Source organism: Ornithorhynchus anatinus, chromosome 7, assembly GCF_004115215.2.
Source record: "Ornithorhynchus anatinus isolate Pmale09 chromosome 7, mOrnAna1.pri.v4, whole genome shotgun sequence".
In the NCBI taxonomy this organism is placed as follows: Eukaryota; Metazoa; Chordata; class Mammalia; order Monotremata; family Ornithorhynchidae; genus Ornithorhynchus; species Ornithorhynchus anatinus.
In genome coordinates this window covers 66,769,883-66,788,975 of record NC_041734.1, presented here as the reverse complement: position 1 = coordinate 66,788,975, position 19,093 = coordinate 66,769,883, and the positions used below count along the sequence as shown (strand labels likewise).

General features: G+C 57.2%; 1 protein-coding gene across 1 annotated transcript in view; it reads right to left on the bottom strand.

The window, feature by feature from the left end:
* Positions 1 to 822: 822 nt before the first annotated feature.
* Positions 823 to 19,093, bottom strand: part of TEAD3 (TEA domain transcription factor 3) — a gene marked incomplete at its 5' end in the record, with an annotated part of 28,868 nt that continues 10,597 nt past the window's right edge. Inside the window, 13 exons of the mRNA XM_029069662.1 lie at positions 823 to 3,039; positions 3,721 to 3,873; positions 4,407 to 4,547; positions 4,754 to 4,927; positions 5,506 to 5,639; positions 5,928 to 5,989; positions 6,324 to 6,373; positions 6,596 to 6,739; positions 6,999 to 7,010; positions 9,649 to 9,711; positions 9,845 to 9,907; positions 13,908 to 13,972; positions 16,803 to 17,079. Of these exons, the coding sequence (XP_028925495.1) occupies positions 2,926 to 3,039; positions 3,721 to 3,873; positions 4,407 to 4,547; positions 4,754 to 4,927; positions 5,506 to 5,639; positions 5,928 to 5,989; positions 6,324 to 6,373; positions 6,596 to 6,739; positions 6,999 to 7,010; positions 9,649 to 9,711; positions 9,845 to 9,907; positions 13,908 to 13,972; positions 16,803 to 17,079 (1,452 nt within the window). The remainder of the gene's footprint in view (positions 3,040 to 3,720; positions 3,874 to 4,406; positions 4,548 to 4,753; positions 4,928 to 5,505; positions 5,640 to 5,927; positions 5,990 to 6,323; positions 6,374 to 6,595; positions 6,740 to 6,998; positions 7,011 to 9,648; positions 9,712 to 9,844; positions 9,908 to 13,907; positions 13,973 to 16,802; positions 17,080 to 19,093) is intronic.

Below are 19,093 nucleotides of genomic sequence, written 5' to 3'. Positions count from 1 at the left end.
GGGGCTTGCAGGGTCCCATCTGGACTTCCCATGGTCACTCACTGTCCATGGGGTGGGGCCTCTAAGGGACTCCCAGGCAAGACTAGGACTGACCCAGATCCCTTGGGCACTGTTGGCTAAGACTCAGGCCCCTGATGGAATGATGACTGGGGCTGGGCCTTCATTCCCCTTCCATCCCTCCAGCCTGCCCCTTCCTCTCTCCGGTTCTTTCCTTCCTCCCCCGGACTGATCCCACCCCATTCTCTTCTCCAACTCCGCTCGGGTCGATCGGCAGAAAGCGCAGTTGGAGAGGGCCTCGCTGGGAGTCAGAGACCCCTTGGGGACCACTGGTCCAGATAGTGTGGGGATCAGTTGCTCTTCAGGCAGCCGGGTGAGGATCTAGGGTATGGGAACCCATCACCCGAATGCAGCTCTGGGGACCTGGGGATATAAAGACGGCTCTGGGAACACAGCCGAACTCCAGGCCGACTCAGGGCCTTCCTCCTCTTGGCTGCACAAGGAAAAGGCTCAGTGGTTACTCAAAGACACAGTCAAACACCAGCTTTTTCCTGTTCCTTCTCCCCTCTCCCTTGGTCAACTGGGCTCCAAAAAGAGAAGCCAAACGGGTCTGGAGACTGTGGCTAAGTAGAGGGGAACGGGTCAATTGTGGGGCGGGGAAGGCGGTGAGGGGAGCAAGGAGGATGTTCATTTGGAACTCAGTACGTGCCGCGAGGGTTGGGAATTGGGACTTGGTAGAGGGGGGTGAGGGAGACTCCCCCCCATCGCCCCGCCCAGACCAAGAGCACCCGGGGCCCGGTTGGGGGACACAATCTGAGGCTCCTGCCACAGACCCACAAACAAATCACTTTAATGTTTTTTGTTTTCTGAGTAAGAGCTGCCCGCCCCAGCCCCATGACCCAGAGAGGACACACCCCTCACAGCTGAATTAAAAAATACACAAACAATATAATATAATGTACAGTACAAACCAAGGGAGTGGGTGGGGGAGGATATTTGGTGAAGGGCCTGGGAAGCTGAGGGAGAGGAACACACAGTGTGAGGAGGGTGGGCACAGTACTTCATATGAAACTCATGAATCCCCCAGGGCTGCCATAGAACCCCCTCGCTGTTCCCTCCATCTTCACTGATGACAACCGTGGACGGTCTGTCCCTCCCACGTCATGGGGCGACCGGACGTCGGAATGGGGGGCCTGAAAGGGACGGCTCTCGGGAGACAAGGGGTTAAAAAATCTTCATTCCCAGAGTTGAGGCAGCTAGGGGGAGCTGCCTGGTGGTTCCCTGAGGGACCCCGAAGAGGGAGAAGGTGGGGTGGGGTGAGGAGGGTGCATCAGCGTCTATTGCTTTCCTCAAGGAGCCTAACACATCCTCAACCCTCAGTCTTTTTCCTAAAACCCAAGCCAAACCTCAAGCCACCGCAGTTCCTCTGAGCTAGGGGCGGTCCCTCACTCCACTATCCCTTCTTCCAAATCTACTTCCCTATCCCGGAGCCCATGAAGACAGCTTCACCTGCCCCTAGGATAACCTGCCCTCTGACACAAGGCTCCTTAACGACTCCTCTGACCCTGGCCAAAGTGAGGGTGGGGCTGGGAGGGAGTGGTTTCCATTGCATCCTGGCCCCCGGTTACTCATAGGCTCTTAATTAGCTCAGGGCAATTTCTTTCTGGGCTGGAGGAGAAAGGGTGTCACTAGCACCGGGCTCAGAGGACTGAATTGGGGGCTGGAGGGGGAGGAATTAGGGGGTGGGGGAAGGGGCCAGGTCGGGGTGACCTGCTGGAGTGGCAGGAAATTTGTGGGAGGGATGAGACCTCCACCAAGGCCTCCCCAAGCAGGCGTCAAGTTTGGCAGCATCCAGGGGTGGGCCGAAGGTTGGGGGACGGGGATGATCTTGAGCCGTGATGGGGAGAACAATAGTTGGCGATGGTGGGGTGGTGAGTACTGGAGCTTGGCTGAATGCTGCAGCTGAAGGGAGAGTGGTGGGGCAGCCAAATTTTCAGGCCTCCCTCTGTCCCTGTTACTTCCCACCCCAACTCCCATCTGCCTCGGGATGTTCTCTTGGGCCCCTTATCTTGGACAACCTCCTCTCCCCATTCTTCAGAGCAGGTTGGGAGCACGCATAGCAAGCTCCACTCTGTCATCCCTGCCCCCTTTTCCTTCCACGGAGGGTTCTGGGTTCAGGCCTCCCTCTCATCGTGGCCTGGCTCTAGGCGTGAAACCTCGCTCCGCTTCCTCAGCCTCTAAATCCCTTTTGTTCTCCAAGTCCTTCGTTCCCAAGTTCTGGTTCCTGTCATGTCCTCCTGCTCATCTCTCCCACACGGTCACACTCCTGGCCTGCCCATTCTCCCCCAATCCCTGCCCTCCCCCACCCTCTTCACCTCCTGCTCACCCCTCCTCCACACCTGCTTTCCATGCCTCCTCAGTCCCAGCCCTTACTCCCCCCGCCTCTTTCTCTCTCTGCTCTCGGGGGACCACCCCCCACTGCAGCCACTTCCGCTGACGTAGGGTAAACTTCCTCAGACCCTTTCTAGCCCCTGCTCTGTTTCCACCCTGACCGTCTCTCTCCTTCCCCCGACCCCTACCAAGAGCCCAACCCCCCTCCCCCAGGAACCCAACCCTGGGGTGCTTCCCTCCTGCCAGCAGCCATGGACCCAGGCTGGATCTTGGCAAGTTGGATGGAGAGATGGGAAACTCCTGTTGCCCTCAGTCCCTCTGCTCCAGCTCTGTCTTCTTTCCTCTTCTTTGAAACACGGCACAGGCCCTCGCGGGGAGGGTCAAGTCACATCCTGGCACAAGCCAGGGGGAGTTGGAGGAAAGGGGGCAATTCTGGCACAGTCCCCCAGGGCAGTGGGGTAGGTAGAGGTTTGGCAGGGAGGAGACAGGTCCTGGCCCAGGCCTCGGGGCAGTGGGGAGGCTGGGGAAGGGGCTGCACTAGTCCTTGACCAGCTTGTAGACATGATGCTGGGCGCCGTGCTCGCTGGTGGAGACCTCAAACACGAAGGCTACGACCAGAAGCGTCTCCTGTGAGTCCCGGCTCGTCACCACCTGGGGGAGAAGGGGAGGAAGAGTGTGCTGGATCAGGGAGGGAACGGGTAGGGAGGTCAGCGGAGAGGGGAAGAAAAGATTCGAGGGAGGGAGGCCCAAGGGAATGGTGCATTGGGGTATTGAGAAGCAGCGTGACTTAATGGAAAGAGCATGGGCTTGGGCATCAGAGGTCGTGGGTTTTAATTCCGGCTCCACCACTTGTCACTTGTGTGACTTTGGGCAAGTTGCTTTAACTTCTCTGTGCTTCAGTTCCCTCATCTGTAAAATGGGGATGAAGACTGAGTCCCACGTGGGACAACCTGATGACCTTGTGTCTACCCCAGCGCTTAGAACAATGCTTGGCACATAGTAAGTGCTTAATAATAATAACTTACTAATAATAACATTATTATTACCAGAGGAGAGGGTCGGCAGGGAGTCAGAAAGGAAGGGATCAGGGGAGCCGTGCGTCTGGGTGTTTGTGGGATTCTCCAGTTCCTTGCTCAGGATGAGTGGCTCGGGCTCCCCGTCCCGCTCTCACCTCTGGGTGCCCTCCAACTTTGAGGCCTCTTGTTTTCAAAGCTCTGTCTCCCTTGCCTTCCCCCTGGTCCAGCCCTTTTTTCTCCCCGTCTCAGCTCGCTTCCCATCGTCCCTCAGGACTCCCCAGCCCCGGGACCCCACCCAACGGCCCAGACTCCGTGCCTGCAGGATGGTGAAGTTCTCTAGGACGCTGTTCATCATGTACTTCTCAGGCAGATGTTTGAGTTTGTGGATGAAGTTGACCATGTACTCACACATGGGTGAACGGTGGATTCGGTACACAAAGCGGCCACCCTCCAGCCGCGCGTACTCTGTCTGGGGATGGAAAAGTCTTGTTCAGGTTTGGGGGATCCTAATGTGGTAGTGAGTTGGAGAGGTCTGACTCCAAACAGGGGGAAGACTGACACTGTAAATGGGAGGGTCAACTGGAAGGATAATGGGGGCTGGGGGCTGACATGATCATTTGGGGGCAGGGGTGGGGGGTGTGGACGGTTGGTACCATACCATAATGACAGGGTGACTGACCTAAGGAGGAAGACTAACATGACTCAGGACCCTCCTTTCTTTCCCAGCGTTGTGAAACTTGATCTCCTAGCTCCCCCAACCCCCAACCACACCTTCGAGGGGGTCTCGCCCTTCCCTTTCAGGCACACTTCTGTCCCCTTCACTCTACGCCCCGGTGCCCGCCCCGCCCCTGCCCTCAAGCCCCTCCCCATGCACCAAATCCTGTCTCTAGTAATAACGACAATAATGTTGGTAAATACTAACTGCTTACTATGTAACAACCACTGTGCTAAACACTGTTCTTATCCTCTCCTCCTCCCCTTTCCCCACCAGCCCCTTCTTACCTCCACCTTCTCCACCACCTGTTTGCCAAAAGAGCAGACTTTAGTGGAAACGCTGATGGTCATGCTATCAGCTGAGCTGTATTGGGCACTGACCCCGTAGAAGGCCCCCGGTCCATCTTGGACAGTGCTGTTCAGGTCGGCCTGCAATGAGGGGTGGTTGTTAGAAGCAGCATACAGACGAGAAGCCCGGGGGCCGAGAGTGGACTCGTGCCCACTAACCCGGCCGAGAGATGGCCTCTCCTTCCAACTAGGTTCAGGAAGAAGTCAGGATGCCAGGGAGTGTCAGATGTTGGCAGGGCATGTGGTGCTTCAGCGGGGAGGATAATGATTCAGGGGCAGGGCCTCACCCAGAACTTGACGAGGAAGAAAGCGCTTGGCGGGCCCCTCTCGTAGAGCTCCCGCAGGCCGCCTTTCTTCTCCGGGAACTTGTCATAGATCTGTCGTACATCCACTGCCTCCAGAGGGGGGTCCGAGAGGGCCGGGTTGGTTTGGCCGATGTGCACGAACAGGTGTTTGCTGTACTGTGGTGGGGGGGGAGGGCCAGGCATGGGGTCATGGGGTCACAGAAACAGGGTGGGGGATAGCTGAGGGGAATCTAGGAGGGGTGAGGGACTGAAGGGATCCAGAAGAGCTCTGCCTGGGCCGGGTCAAGCCCTTGAGTTTTCTGGCCCTCGAGTTGTTTCCCCTGACCCATGTTTGCCAAGCTTGTTCTCTTTTTGAGGTGGCTGGTCCTGGAAGATGTGTCATCAGTCTGTTCTCCTAGAATGCTGGAGTTCTGTTCCTGCAGAACTTCCCAATTCAGAAAAGTCATGTTCTAGTACTCCATGCTTTGACTGACCTCACACCCACACGCCCAACTGCTTTAGTACATGCTCCTACTTCTTTCCGGACTTGAACAGGCCTCGGAGGTGCCTCAGCCGGGCCAGAACAGTTCAAACTGCACCAGACATTTGCATCCCATGTCATTCTTTGGGCTGCTGGGGACTGAGGAGGCTCAGGAGGTTTGGTGGGACTTGGGAAGGGTCATTTTGGATCTCACGGGCCCTTGGCAACTCCCAGGACAGTTGGACCCATCCCGTTCCCCACCCCCCGCCATTACCGTGTCGGGGTCCCGCTGCACCTCCATGAAGGCTGAGTACTCGAGCAGCCGCAGCCGGGAGGAGGCGATGGTTCGGTCCTGCCAGACTGGCACGGCAGAGGCGGCTGGTGGGAGCGGGGCCAGGGGTTCATAACCTGGTGAAAACCCACGGTGGGGGGTGGTGGGGAAACTTAGGGGCCGAAAGCCAACACTGGAATAAGAGGTGTGGGCGGGTGTTTTTATTCCCTGATGAGAGGTGGCCTGGAGCCGGGGGTTCCAACCCCGGGAGAATCCGAGTTGGCCGGGGTGGGAGTGATGGGGCGGGCAGGGATTTGTAAAGCGGAGTTGGGGAGGAGGAGGTATGACGGGAGAAGACCTGCTGCCCCCAGGGGAAAGGGATAGGATGGAGAACTCCCTTCTGGAGTGAGGAAGGGGACACTTACTGGCGAGCGTGGGCGGCAGGGGTGGTTGGCTGGGGTAGGCCGGCTGGGCAAAGGGTTTGATGCTGTAGGACACAAGTAGAGCCAGGTGGGTCAGTTTCTTTTCTCTCCCCTCCCCCTATTTTCCCTCCCCCATCTCTCCCCCAGCCCCCATCAACCCAGTTTTCTCTGATGAGCTCTGAGGTACTCAATGCAGCCCTAGGAAGCGGTCTTGGGAAGGAAGAGTTAGCACTCAGGGGACTCAGGGAACAGCTTTCATCAAAGTGTCTAGTCCCCCAAGAGGAGACGGGGAGGTGGGTGGCAGTCACAGAGAGATGCTCCGAAATGGGAAGTCTGGGAAGGGGTTGGGTCGGGGGTGGGGGAGGGGGAGAGAGGAGAATCTAAGGTTTCCATACTCACTCCTGAGACGGTCCTGGCTGCTGTCCTGGAAGAGGGGGACCACTCCAGAACTACAGAGATGTGTGAGAAAAGGAGTCAGTGATGGCCTCCGTGAGTACCAGGCATCCAGGTCCCTGGCTCCCCTTTCCCTGCTCCCTTTCCCAGCTCTGGGCCTGTACGCTTGCCTCCCCCAGCCATAGGCTCTTCCCCTCCTTCCCCATCCTTTCTCACCCCAGACCTTTTTAATCTCATCCCCCCTGCCCACACCTCCTCTCCTACCCAGGCCTCCTTACTCGAGAGGCGGCAGAGAAGACAGCGGGGGTTAGTGGGGGTGGCGGAGGGGGGTTGAGCTTGCTTTGCAGGACGCTGGCAGACACGATCTGGGCAGAGGACATGGCCGCCATACTCTGTAGTGCCTTGTCCTTTGAGACCTGGTCCTAGAGGGACAGGGATTGGGGGAGAAGGTCAGCCCCCACTCTCAGACAGCCCCCACCCACCCTCATGATAGATGGAGGAGCTGTTGCCTTTCCTGGACTGAGATGCAGCCTTAATGGGATGGGTTTGGAAGAGGGGAGGGAGCGGGGGGTGAAGGGGCTGCTGGGGAGGGGGCGAGTGAACAGGAAGAGGGGAGGGACCCTGCTGTGCTTCCTCAACTTCCCAGATCTGAAGGAAGGAGACGAGGCAGCTGCCACTTACCAGGTTCATGGCCTGTGAGAAAGAGAGAGAGAGGGAGGATAGGGTTACACGGACATCCTTTGACCACACCCCACAGAACCCTCCCCACCCATGGCATGCTTTGCCCCCCACTGTCCCTCCAGCCTCCTCCCAGGAGAGGGGGCATCTGGAAGCTCACTGCTAAATGTCTTGGATTGGGGTCTTTGAGGATGGGGAGGGGGAGGGGGAGGCGAGGGGCAGAGAGGGGAGCACGGTGAGCAATGCCCGAAGGGAGTAAGGGCCAGGATAACCCTGTGGATCCCAGGAGGGGTGGGAAGAGAGAAGCCATATGCCCAAGGGGAAGGGGGAAGAGGAACTCTTTATGACCACAAAGTCATGTGGCTCAGTGTTGGGAGAGCCTTGGATCTGGGTTTGGGAAGAGCCTTGTGCCTGGATGCTCCGGAGAGAGAGAGAAGGGAAGCTCTGGGTTTGTGAGTATGGGAGGAAGCCGTGTGCTCAGGAAGGACTGCTGGGTGCCTTTGGGGGTGGGGTGGGGTGGGGGTGGGGGGGGGTGTAGGGATTAGCCTTCTGTCTGGAATAGGCAACATTATATAGGGGGAGGTATACAGGTCTGGGAGCCAGAAGATCTAGGTTCTAATCCTAACTCCGTTCCCAGCCTATTGGATGATCTGTGCCTTAGTTTCTTCATCTGTTAAGTGGGGATACTGTGAGGTTAAAATAAAGTAATTGAGATGAAACTCTTTGGAAAATAGAAGCACTACACCAATTCAAGATAGTATTATTATGGAAAACTGGAGGGCAGGAGAGGGCAGGGAAACTGCCTTTTGGAGGGGAAGCCATATGCACAGGGAGGCTAGGAGGACAGGGTGATTTGGGCAGGGGCAAACCCAGCGTGCCTGGGGGTCATGGAGAACTGTATGTGCTGGGAGAGAATACACTGGTGGTAGTTAGATATGGTCCCTGTCCCTCTGGAGGCTCACAATGCGTGTGTTTGTGTGTGTAAATGGTGATGGTACACGGTGCTCGGAGGGGGTGTGGTGGTTATGGAAGAGGGAGGGAAAACCAGTTGAGGACTTTACAGGATGTGTGTGTGGGATGGGGGGGTGGGGGGCGGAGTCAGATTCCCAGAGTTTTCAGCCAGAGGGCAGGGGAGGAAGCAGGGTGCCTGGGAGCTTAGAAGAACCTGTATGCTTGTTGGCTGTGAGCCACCTGTCTGCATGGAGGGACCTGAGCACCAAAGGTGTGTCTTGGATTTCTCCTGGAGCTGGAAAGCCACGGTCCTTTCTCTGCCCTCCCTTCATCTCCCCCTCTCCCTTTCTCCCCACATCCTTTGTGGACTCCCACTCAAGAGAACCGAGAAGCTCCTGCCCATTTGGGGCAGCCAACATTGTGGTCCCTGCTGTGACAGGCAGGGCAGGGCGGGGCTGGGCCGGGCAACTGCCCAGACCCTCCCCGAGGGAAGAGAGTCCTGCATGGGTCAGGCCTGGCTCCCGGACCCAAGTCAGGTTCAGCTGCCTTTCCCATGCAGTAGCAATAATATTATTTATGCAGCGTTTACTGTGGGCAGAGCACTGTATTAAGTAGGGGGAGAGGCAGTTTAGTCCACTTCAGACTGCAGGGAAGTGAGCCTGGGCCAACCAGAAATGGCCTGAAGTTCACTTCCACTGCCGTGTTTTTGTACTAGGAAAGTTGCCCTCTATGTTACCAGGGTTCCTGCAGTACCACTGAAACGAGGCTCACTTTTGGATTGTTTTGGACCTGGACCGGTGACCGGCTTGGCTGGAGATGTCTGGCCCCTGCAGGAGGGAGCCCAGTCTTCCCTAAATTCCACAATTACTATTATTTTCCTCCTTTGAGACCTCTTGTGCACCCTTCTTGAGGCCTCAGGAGTTCAATGTGGGGGGGGAGTTGGGGAGAGAGGAGGCTAAAGTCCCCCAAACCCCCTCTCCTTAAACCCTCCCCTCACCCCTCCACCCCATCCCAGCAGGATTAATGAGCAGCAGTGAGGAGGGAAGGAGAGAAAAGAAAGCGGAGCGGAGAGATGGACCCTAGTGGCCCCCAGACCCTTTTCCCTCCCATTATGGTGTCTGCTCATCTGTGATTTTTCTCCCTTTACTTTGGGATCACTAGCCACAGGGTCAATGCTTCCTCTTGACTACGAGGTCACTTCTTCTAGGACTATTCCCATCCCACCCCATCTCCTCCCCCGGCCCCCCCACCCCACCCCCTCGCAGAAAGAGTCACGGACTCCTCTCACTATAGGTCTGGTCACCCAGCTTCCATTTACCCGCCTCCCACTCTGAGTCAGTCACCCCGGGATCGTCCCTCCCATAATAGAAGATGACTGCCCCAGTTCGGTCCCCCATTCCTCCGCCCACTGCAATTCTTGGCTGAGCTTTCTGCCTCGAACTTTGGCCCGGATCTTGAGGGACCCCAGCCCCAGACTCAGCTGCCCCTCCAGCCCGAGCTGGAGGCCTCCGATGTCACGCCAGCCCCTTCAGACTAGGCCGCGCCCACCCAGGTCTAGGCCCCGGGAGGTCGGGGCCGAGCGCGCTCTAGTCAGGGTCTTTCCTGCGGTGCCCCGGTTCCCGGCCTCAGGATTCCACAGCCGGGGGGCACCCTGGAGGGGCCAGGAGCGGGCTGGGCCAGGCTAGAGGCGGGGAGGGCGTACCTTCAGTTTGGACTGAATCTCCCGCGATTTCCGCCTGGCTAGAACCTGCAAATGGCTAGAGACCTGCAGAGAGAGAGCAGAAGGAGAGGAGACAGCGTGGCCGTCAGCCAGAGGAGAGATGGGAGCGGAGAGGGGGCTGGGGAGGGGACTGCCCATGCTGCATACCGGGGGGGCCCGGGCAGCGGCGCCAACATACCTTGATGCCAACCTGGTACTCCCGCACCTTCTTCCGTGCTAGAACCTGTATGTGGCTGGACACCTAGGAACCCGCCCCGCATCCAGCCGGAGAGGAAAACAGAGTGAGGAGGGTGTCCCCTGGGGTAACCGTGCCCTTCTTGGCCCCTGGGTCAACGCAGCTCTGGCCGTCCCACGCCCCACCTCCCAGTTCCCCCTCCCCCAACTCTGTCAATAAGGGAGCTCCTGGAAAAGACCGTCACCTGAAAGGTTCAGTGGTTCCCCACTGAGACCAGCTTCCCGGGGCAATGTTGGGGGTGGAGGGAAACAGCACTCGGGGGATACCTGGTCCTGTTCCCTTAAACTACAGGGGACTCCAGGATGGGCCCATTATCTATCAGCCAGTCAATGGTATTTAATGAGCGCTTACTGTGAGCAGAGCACTGTACGAATTCCTTGGGAGAGTATGTTCTCAAACAGTTGGTAGACAATAAGCTACAATAGGGCTCACAATAAGCCCTAGGTCCAGAGTAGACTCCTGGGGCCACATAGGCACTATGTGATCTGGGGACCCAGTCCAGGCCCCGTGGGGCTGCTGGAAGGATGGATGGCCCCCTCGGGGAAGGGTAAGTTATTGTTCCCTAGGCCTTGACCTCTCCCCCCAAGTCAGTGGCAAGCTATAGCAAGAGTGGCAATCTAGAAGATGTCCTAGAAAATAGCAGTTCCCTGAGCAGGAGCAGACCTAGCCAGCACTGATTCCTTGGGTTGTCCCAGTTGTTCTGATGGAAGTCAGAAATAGCTATCAGCCGTTACCGTTTGGGGAGGATGGACAGAAAAGAGTCAGGTTCCATTTGAATCAACTGGGGTGGGGGGTTGGATCTGATCTTGCCTGGAACTTCCTGGGTGGATAAGGATCTCTTGAGGATCCAGAACACCCTGGTGATCCCAGACTCAAGGACCCTAGGGAGAACGAGGCAGTTCTGGGCCTCCCCCATGCTCCCGAGACAGAATCAGAACCCTGAGCCTGCAAAATAGTGATCTAAAGCTCCCGGGAGAATCAAAAATGACCCCCGCCCCGACCTCACCCCAAGGTCTTTGGCCCGGGGGGGGGGGGGGGCGGGCGGGGGGTTGCTGCTGGGGCCAGAACAGCTCTGACCAGAACCCAAGAGATACTTATGTACCCCCAAACTGGATCAAGGGAGTGGTTTCCAATGCCCTAATGGTTATAGCTTTACCAGCTCACCTCACAGGACATGGCCACTGCAACTGTTTCTCCCCTCTCCCAGGAGCTATGAAAGTTCTTGCCACCTCAGACTTCAAGGCTGAGACACCTCCTGCCCCAGTGACCACTGGATTGAGCCCCTCTTATTGTAGCGCTGAGGTAAGAGTCACCCATCACTGCCCTCGTCTTAGACGATAAAGAAGGCAGTTTCTTCTCGTATAGGCTCCAGTGAGAGAGTAGGGTGGGAGTTCAGTAGCGTCCTGATGGAAATGAAGCCCAACGAGGCCTCTAGGGTTGAGAGAATCTCTCAGATTTGCGTTGGAGCTCTCTGAAAAGGTCTGTGGTGGCTGGAAGGGTTTCCAGCCTAATTCTGGGGTACTTTTAGAACCAAAGACCATGGGGAGATTGGGTGGTGGAGAGGAATAACTGTTCCTTGTTCCCACTTCTTGTACTGCCGGCCTGTGGCTCATTAGAGAAGCAGTGGCTCAGTGGAAAGAGCACGGGCTGGGGAGTCAGAGGTCATGGGTATGAATCCCGGCTCTTTCACTTGTCAGCTGTGTGACTGTGTGCAAGTCTCTTAACTTCTCTGTGCCTCGGTTACCTCATCTGTAAAATGGGGATTAAGACTGTGAACCTCACGTGGGACAACCTGATTACCCTGTTTCTACCCCAGCGCTTAGAACAGTGCTCTGCACATAGTAGGCACTTAACAAATACCGACATTATTATTATTCCCACCCCGCCCTCCCGGCAATTCCCACCACTCTCCCTTCACATCTGACAGACCACAGATCTCCCCATCTTCAAAGGCCTACCGAGATCACATCTCCTCTGGGAAGCCTTCCCTGAATGATCTCTAATCTTCCCATCTTGCATCCCCCAACTGCTACCTTGGCCCTTCCCCACTCCTCAAACATTCCCCTACCACAGACCCCATAGCACTAATATACCTATCTCATTAGCCTTATTATCCTGCTACCTGCAATTTATTTAAGTGCCTATCTCCCCCACTAAACTGCCAGCTCCTTGAAAGCAGAGTTAATTTCTTCTAATTATTTTGTAATCGCACAAGGGTTCAGTCTAGTGCTCTGCACCCGGTAGTGACTCGATAAATGCTATTGATGATGATGATGATGATGATGAGTAAAGAAGTCCTTGATGGCCTCGGGGACTGGTTGATTTAAGATCCCTTTCTAAAGCTCCTGTTGCTATCAAACATCAACTCCAGGACCTAATGGGAGGTTCTTTGGAGTCAATCCATTTTAATCGGCGGTATTTACTGAATGCACGCTGTGAACAGATCACCAAGTGTTCCCCGCCAGGGCTTTGGCAGAAGTTGGACACCCAGAGGCTTAGTGGGAGCCAAACGAGGTTTGAGGCAGAGCCCATGGATGGGTCACTTGCTTCATCCGTCTCTAGGTTGGCCTCCTGTCGGAATTTCTCCCCGTGCTTGGAGCTCAGCAAGCTCCCTGAGGGAAGGGCCCGATCCCCAGGCTCCAGGCGTTTGAGGGTGGGGTGGGGGGTACACACTAGAGATCAGGTTTCCTTAGTCCATCAGGTCTTCCTTCCCTGACTTACCTCTGGCGACGGAGGGGAGCAGAGTGAGGGGTGAAGGGCGTGATGGAGCCTGGTACCAGCTCCATCAGCAAGAGAGCCTGGACCACAGTGCATTGATCTGGGCTCACTTCCAGGGGCACTAGCCACTTAAGCATTTGTCCCCAGGGATCTTGGAATTGTCCCCAGTTTGGAGGATTTTCACACCTGGTGATGGAACCCCCCAACTGCCCTGCCAAGGCCTCCCGGGGCTGAAACTTCTGGAATGGGGGTGGCAGAACGGAGGGGGTAATGGGCGGCTGCTCCAATCTCCCTGAGCCCAAACAGGTTGAGCTTGCTTCTGGTGCACTCTCCGGGGTTTAGGGCAGGGGTGGGTAAAGTCGATTTCATCCAGCTCACGGAGCCGGGTCTAGAGGAAAGAGCATGGGCTTTGGAGTCAGAGGTCATGAGTTCGAATCCCAGCTCTGCTGCTTGTCAGCTGTATGACTGTGGGCAAGTCACTTCACTTCTCTGTGCCTCAACCTCATCTGGAAAATGGGGATGAAGACTGTGAGCCCCATGTGGGACAACCTGATTCCCCTGTGTCTACCCCAGCACTTAGAACAGTGCTTTGCACATAGTAAGCACTTAACAAATACCAACATTATTATTATTATTATTATTAGGCCGCCAGTCGATGAGAAGCAGTTTGGCCCAGGGGAAAGAGCCCACTCCTGGGGGTCAGAAGGACCTGGGTTCTAATCCCCGCTCTGCCACTTGTCTGCTGTGTGACCTTGGGCAAGTCACTCCATCTCTCTGTGCCTCGGTTACCTCATTTGTAAAACAGGGATTAAAACCATGAGCCCTTTGTGGGACAGGGACTGTGTCCAACCCAATTTTCTGGTTTCTACCACAGTGCTTAAAACAGTGCTTGGCACATAGTAAGCGCTTAACAAATTCCACCATTATTATTACCTGTGGAGGCGGCCACACTTCCACTCGTGGAGGCTCCTACCTGGCTCTGAGCCCGCTGTGGATGTGGCCAGCAATCTCACATGGTCCAGCCCGGAGCAGCGATGTACCTAGCTGACCACTGACTCTGCGGCCAGCTAAGAGCCAGGCAGGCGCTACCCAGGGTGGGAGCGCAGACATTTTCACCTCTCAACACGTGTCATCCCCACCCCCAGCCCTCCCTCTGAGGGAAATCCACGAACGCTCTCGCGGCCAGATTCAGAATCTGGAAAGTGCCTCTTGGACCCAAATCACTGCCCATCCACGCTGTGATGGGTGGGATGGGGAGCCCGGCGATGAGGGAAGTGTGGCTCGTTACCTGCTTCCTTGTCCGCGTCTTCCCAGTCCGCAGCTTGATGTAGCGGGCGATCAGCTCATTGCGGCCTGAGGGGAGGAAGGGGGGTCAGTGACCGGAGGAGTGAGGGGAGGATGAGTTGTGAGGAGGGAAAAGAGTGAGTTGGGGGAGCCTCTCATCCCTCCAGGCCCGGCCCTGGTGACACAACCTTTGCCAGTGGCTCTCTAAATTAGTAGGTGGAGGATGGAGGGTTTACTCAGCTGACCCTTGACCCCCTTCCCTCCTGGTAGCCAGGGTGGTTTGTAGTAGGGTAGGCAGAGGCAACCTGAGTGTATATGAGAGGAGGCAGGGAGATGCCTGGCGTAGTGGATAGAGCGTGAGCCTGGGCGTCAGAAGGTCGGGGGTTCTAATCCCAGCTCAGTCACTTGTCTGCTGTGTGACCTTGGGGAAGTCACTTCACTTCTCTGGACCCGGTAGCCAGGGCAGTTTGTAGGAGGGTAGGGGGAGGCAGTCTGAATGTGTATGACCAGGGGGACGCTTGGCGTAGTAGAGCGTGGGCCTGGGAGCCAGAAGGTCGTGGGTTCTAATCCCAGCTCAGCCACTTGTCTGTTGTGTGACCTTGGGGAAGTCACTTCACGTCTCTGGACCTCAGTTACCTCATCTGGAAAATGGGGCTGTGAGCCCCTCGAGGGACAGGGATAGCGTCCAATCCGATTTGCCTGTAGCCACCCAGCACTTAGTACAGTGCCTGGCACATAGTAAGCGCTTAACAAATACCACAATTATGATTATTAGGACCTTTCTTAGAGGCCTTGGAGGAGGGGGTGGGGAGCGGGCAGGGGTGACAGCTCCTCCTCAAGAGGAGGAGGAAGGGGAGGAAGGATGGCCGGCCGGATAGGTGGAGGGACATGGGTCAGCTCTGTTCCACGGTCCCTCTTGGACCCAGCCCACCACTTCCTCTGATAGACAGGGTCAGGTGTAAAGACAGCTGGAGAACTCTGTGTGTATGTCTTTGTCTCCCTGGGTGGAGCTATGTGTCTCTGTAAATGGGGGTGTGGCCCAGTTTATCTGTTTGGTGTCCCAGACTGTACCTGAGAGTGCACATGTCTGATCGCAATGTGCGCGCGAGCATGTCTGAGCGTGTGCCCCCCCCCCCGTACCCCTATATCCCGACTGAATATCTGTGTGGGTTCTTCAAGGGGTCTACTGTCTCTCTGCCGAAGGGCCCTCCCTGATTTCTTTTCTCCACCCCTTAACCCCAGGTTCTCCCCAAATGTCCACATTGCCAGAATTCCTCTGTCCGGACAGCAGCCAGAACCAGTCTCTCTGCACCCACCCGCCCCCCAGCTCTGTCCTTTCCCCTCCCTCCCCACTCCTACTCTCCCCCGCCTCTCTGGCTAAAAATACCCCACGGGCTGCCTCTGCTGTCAGGAAGGGGGAAGAGAAAGGCGAGATAAGAGGCAAAGGCCCTCGGCTCTCCTCTGCTGGGTAGCAAGGCCGATCCCACCCCTTCACTCTACCGGCTCTGCGCCCAGTGCCCCAACCATCTTTTGTGACCTGCCCAGGAGGCTGGGTGAGGGTGAATGCCCCCGGCCCCGGGAGCGCAGGGAAGGCCACAGGGCAGGGGTGATAAGAAGCTGGTCAGGTGGTCCCCCACTTGCAGGAGTCATCCTCCAATTAAACGAAAGATTCCCAGGGGGACGGAACCTCTTCTCTGGGACAGAACAAGGACCCAGTGAGTGAACACTAGAGCCTGGGCCGCTCCAGCTCCCCTTCCCCTTCCTTCTCGTCCCCTCCCCCGCTCCCCTCTCCCCTTCCCCTCTGGTTCAGAGTGGGCTGGGCCTGTCTCTTTAAGTGGCCTCCAGCTGTCTGGGCTGTGGCTGGGAGAGCAGGTTTTTGGGGGAGGGGGGAAGGGGAACAGACATCCCAGAAATGTAGCTCCACTTTGGGCCCTGGGGGTGGGGTGGGGGAGGACAAGGAGGGCAGAGCTCCACTGGGGAGTGTCCAGAGGCCCGAACACAAACACCTGCCACAGTGATGCCTGGAGCTTAAGGCTGCCGGGGTCCCGGGGACAGAAGGAAGGGCAGAAGGTTCTGGCTCTCCACAGCCCAGCTGCTCCCGGCCTGTAAGAAGAGGGGAGCGGCCAGAAGGGGAATGGGCCGCCAGCCTCGACCCCTGCCTAGCAGCCCACAGAGTCCCGGGCTCTTCCGGGCCAAAGAGTTACCCTCGGGGTCGGCCGTGAACTCAGCTCCCCAGAAGCCCCAGCTCCGTCCAGCGCTCAGTCCCTTTCCAACCCCGGGGCCTACCGAGCCCTAATTCCTCAGGCCCCAAGGCAGGGAGCCAGCCTTGCCCAGTTTCCTGGGCCTCCTGAGTCGTCCCCAAACTGAAGAGCCTCTGAGTAGGGGTCGTGGGTGGGGGTGAGGGAGTGAAATCTGGGGGAGGGGATAGGCCTCAGCCAGCATGTTTATGAGGCACCAGGATCCAGACACACTGGCTCACACGCCCAGACACGCCTGTGACGGGCAGGTGGGAGGGGGGGCGGGGGGGAGGTGATACTTTACAAAACCGGTTGGATGAGGGACAGAGAGCGGGAGGGGCAGCGGGCAGAGGTGGGAGCCGCAGAAACCCGGCGCATGGGAGGAGCCCAGTCCAGGACGGCCCAGACTCTCGGCTTCCAAGCCGGGCCACCGGCCCGGTCGTTGGCCCGGTCCCCGGCCCCATCACCGGTCTCCCTCGGCCACTTGCCACCAGGTCCTGGGCCTCCTACCTGTCTGAAGGCTGCTTCCTCTCCCCATCCCTCACTGCCCATCTTCCACTCCCCTCTGGGTCATCCCTTCCCCTCACCCCACTCCTGTCCCATCTCCTCTCTTCCCCCCCTCCCCGACCCTGGCTCTCCCCGTCGCCACTCCCCTCACTCACCGTACATCTTGCCTTCGTCTGACAGGATGATCTTGCGGCGGCCGCAAGGTGGGTAAATGGCGAGCGCCTCCTGGAAGCTCTGCTCGATGTCAGGGCTCCACACCCCCTCCGCATCATTGTCCAGTCCCTTGTCCAGGCCCTCGGCCCCATCGTCCCGGCTCTCGCCGGGGCTGCCACTGGCGCTCCAGCTGTTGGACGCTATTGTGCTGGCTGCTCCGGGCTCCGGCTCTGAGCCCACTGGGCATGCGGCGATCTGGGGTAGGGTTGGGGGAGAAGACTGAGGCAGAGACCAGGCGAGGTTAGATTACGCCCTTCAAGATGCCCACCCTCTTCCCCTAATCTGACAGCCCCTGGATCTGGAGGGGAGGGGGACCTGCTATTCTATAGGGCTGGAGGGCCCTAGGTTCCCTAATTTTCCAGCTCCCCATCCTCTGAGACCAGCAGACCCCTGGAGATACATCCCCAATCCCCAAGAAGCCCAGACTGATGGGGGTGACCCAGGAGAGGAGACGGAAACCAATTCCCCTTAGAAGGGGGTCAGAGTCAGTGGCACGGTGTTTTACACAGGGGGTGGAAAAGGAATATTCAGCAGAGACGGGAAGCCCCCAGCTCCCTTCACACCCAGAAGGAGTCCACTGCCTCCTGTCCATCCTCTGTTTCCCTCCCGCTCGGCCTTTCTGGTCAACAGGAGCTGGATACAGCAATCCTACAGATTTAGTGCATTGGAGAGCATTAAGGGGACTGGCTGATTCCCCAGGTCAGGACTGCTCTTTCCAGGACATACGGTTCATCCTGGGGCTTGTCAGGAGGACATCCCAAGGTTCATGAAATGGCGACTCAACTCCAGGGGGCGCAAACCAAAAATAACAATAATAATAATAATAGCAATAATGGTGGAATTTATTAAGCAATTACTATATGCCAAGCACCGTGCTAAGCACTGGGGCACAGATACAATAATCAGACGGGACACAGTCCCTGTCGCACATGACCTGCACAACCTAAGTGGGAGAACAGATATTTCACCCCCATTTTACAGATGAAGAAACTGAGGCGGAAGCGACTTATCTGAGGTCACACAGCAGGCAAGTGACAGAGCTGGGATTAGAGCCCAGGTCTTCTAACTTCCAGCTCCATGCTCTTTCCCCTTTCAGAGCCCAGCCTGTCGCTCCAGTGGCCTCTGCCATGGGAGCGGATCCAAAAGAGAGAGTCTGGGATGAACATGAGATGAGCCAACTCTTTACCAGGGATGCGGCAAGGTGAATTCACGAAACCTCAGGTGGAGAGGGCCTCTTTCTGGATTTCTGTCCAGCCGCCCCGCTGCACCCCCCTCAACCTCTTTGCATGCTCTGCTCCGGGCCCTCTTCCTCACTGTCCCATAAGCTTCCTCTCACCCTTGACCTCATCTCTTTCCTGACTGCCAACTGCCCCTCATCCAGGGGCAGCACTTAGCCGGGCGCAACCCCTAAAACGGGCTGGAATCTCCAGGGCAAGCTTAGGGATTTCGCTCCTGAGGATGGTGGGCTGGGAAGGCTCAACCAGGCCTGAGGGGACCATTCCCCTCTATTGTCCACGTGTGACCCCTCCGCCCCGGAGGGGCCCCCAAATCCAGGACGAATGGTATGGGCAGAGGGTGCCCAGTGAAGGGGTCAACATTCTAGGGCCTAGCCCAAACGGAGTCTTAACCCAGCCCCAGGCTGGTCTTTCTAGGGGCTAAGATTTGAAATGGGGAGTGGCGTGCTGGATGGGGGGAAGATGAGGAAGGAGAATTCTATCTCCTCCCTGCATCCAGGAAAACAGTCTCTTCCTCCACCTCTCCCTCTTCCTTCCCCCGCCAAACGTGAGCCCATCATCAGACTTTGAGCCCCATGTGGGACAGGGACTGTGTCTGATCTGTTTATCATGTATTTACCCTAGGGCTCAGCACAGTGCTGGGCACCTAGTAAGCACTTACTACCATTATTATTAATAATTTCCACCCAAGGGGAAACAGACCCCAAAGTTGTCTTGAAGATTGGTCAGTCCCTTGTTCCCCCAGGAACCAATTCAAGCGCAGGATCCGAGGGCCGTCAAGGCAGGGCCCCCCAGACTGCTGTGCCCCCCCCCATAGGCTCTGATGGCCTCCAGGACCGGGTCCTTCAGAGAGCAGGGGCAGGGACAGGCTCCCCCTGTTCCTTGGGTGTCTCAGGGCCCCTCCTATTCCCTAGCAACTGAAGTCACAGAACGGACAGGACTGAAGAGGAGACCCCCTCAACATTGCGGTGCCCAGCCCCAGGGTTTTTAAAGAAACT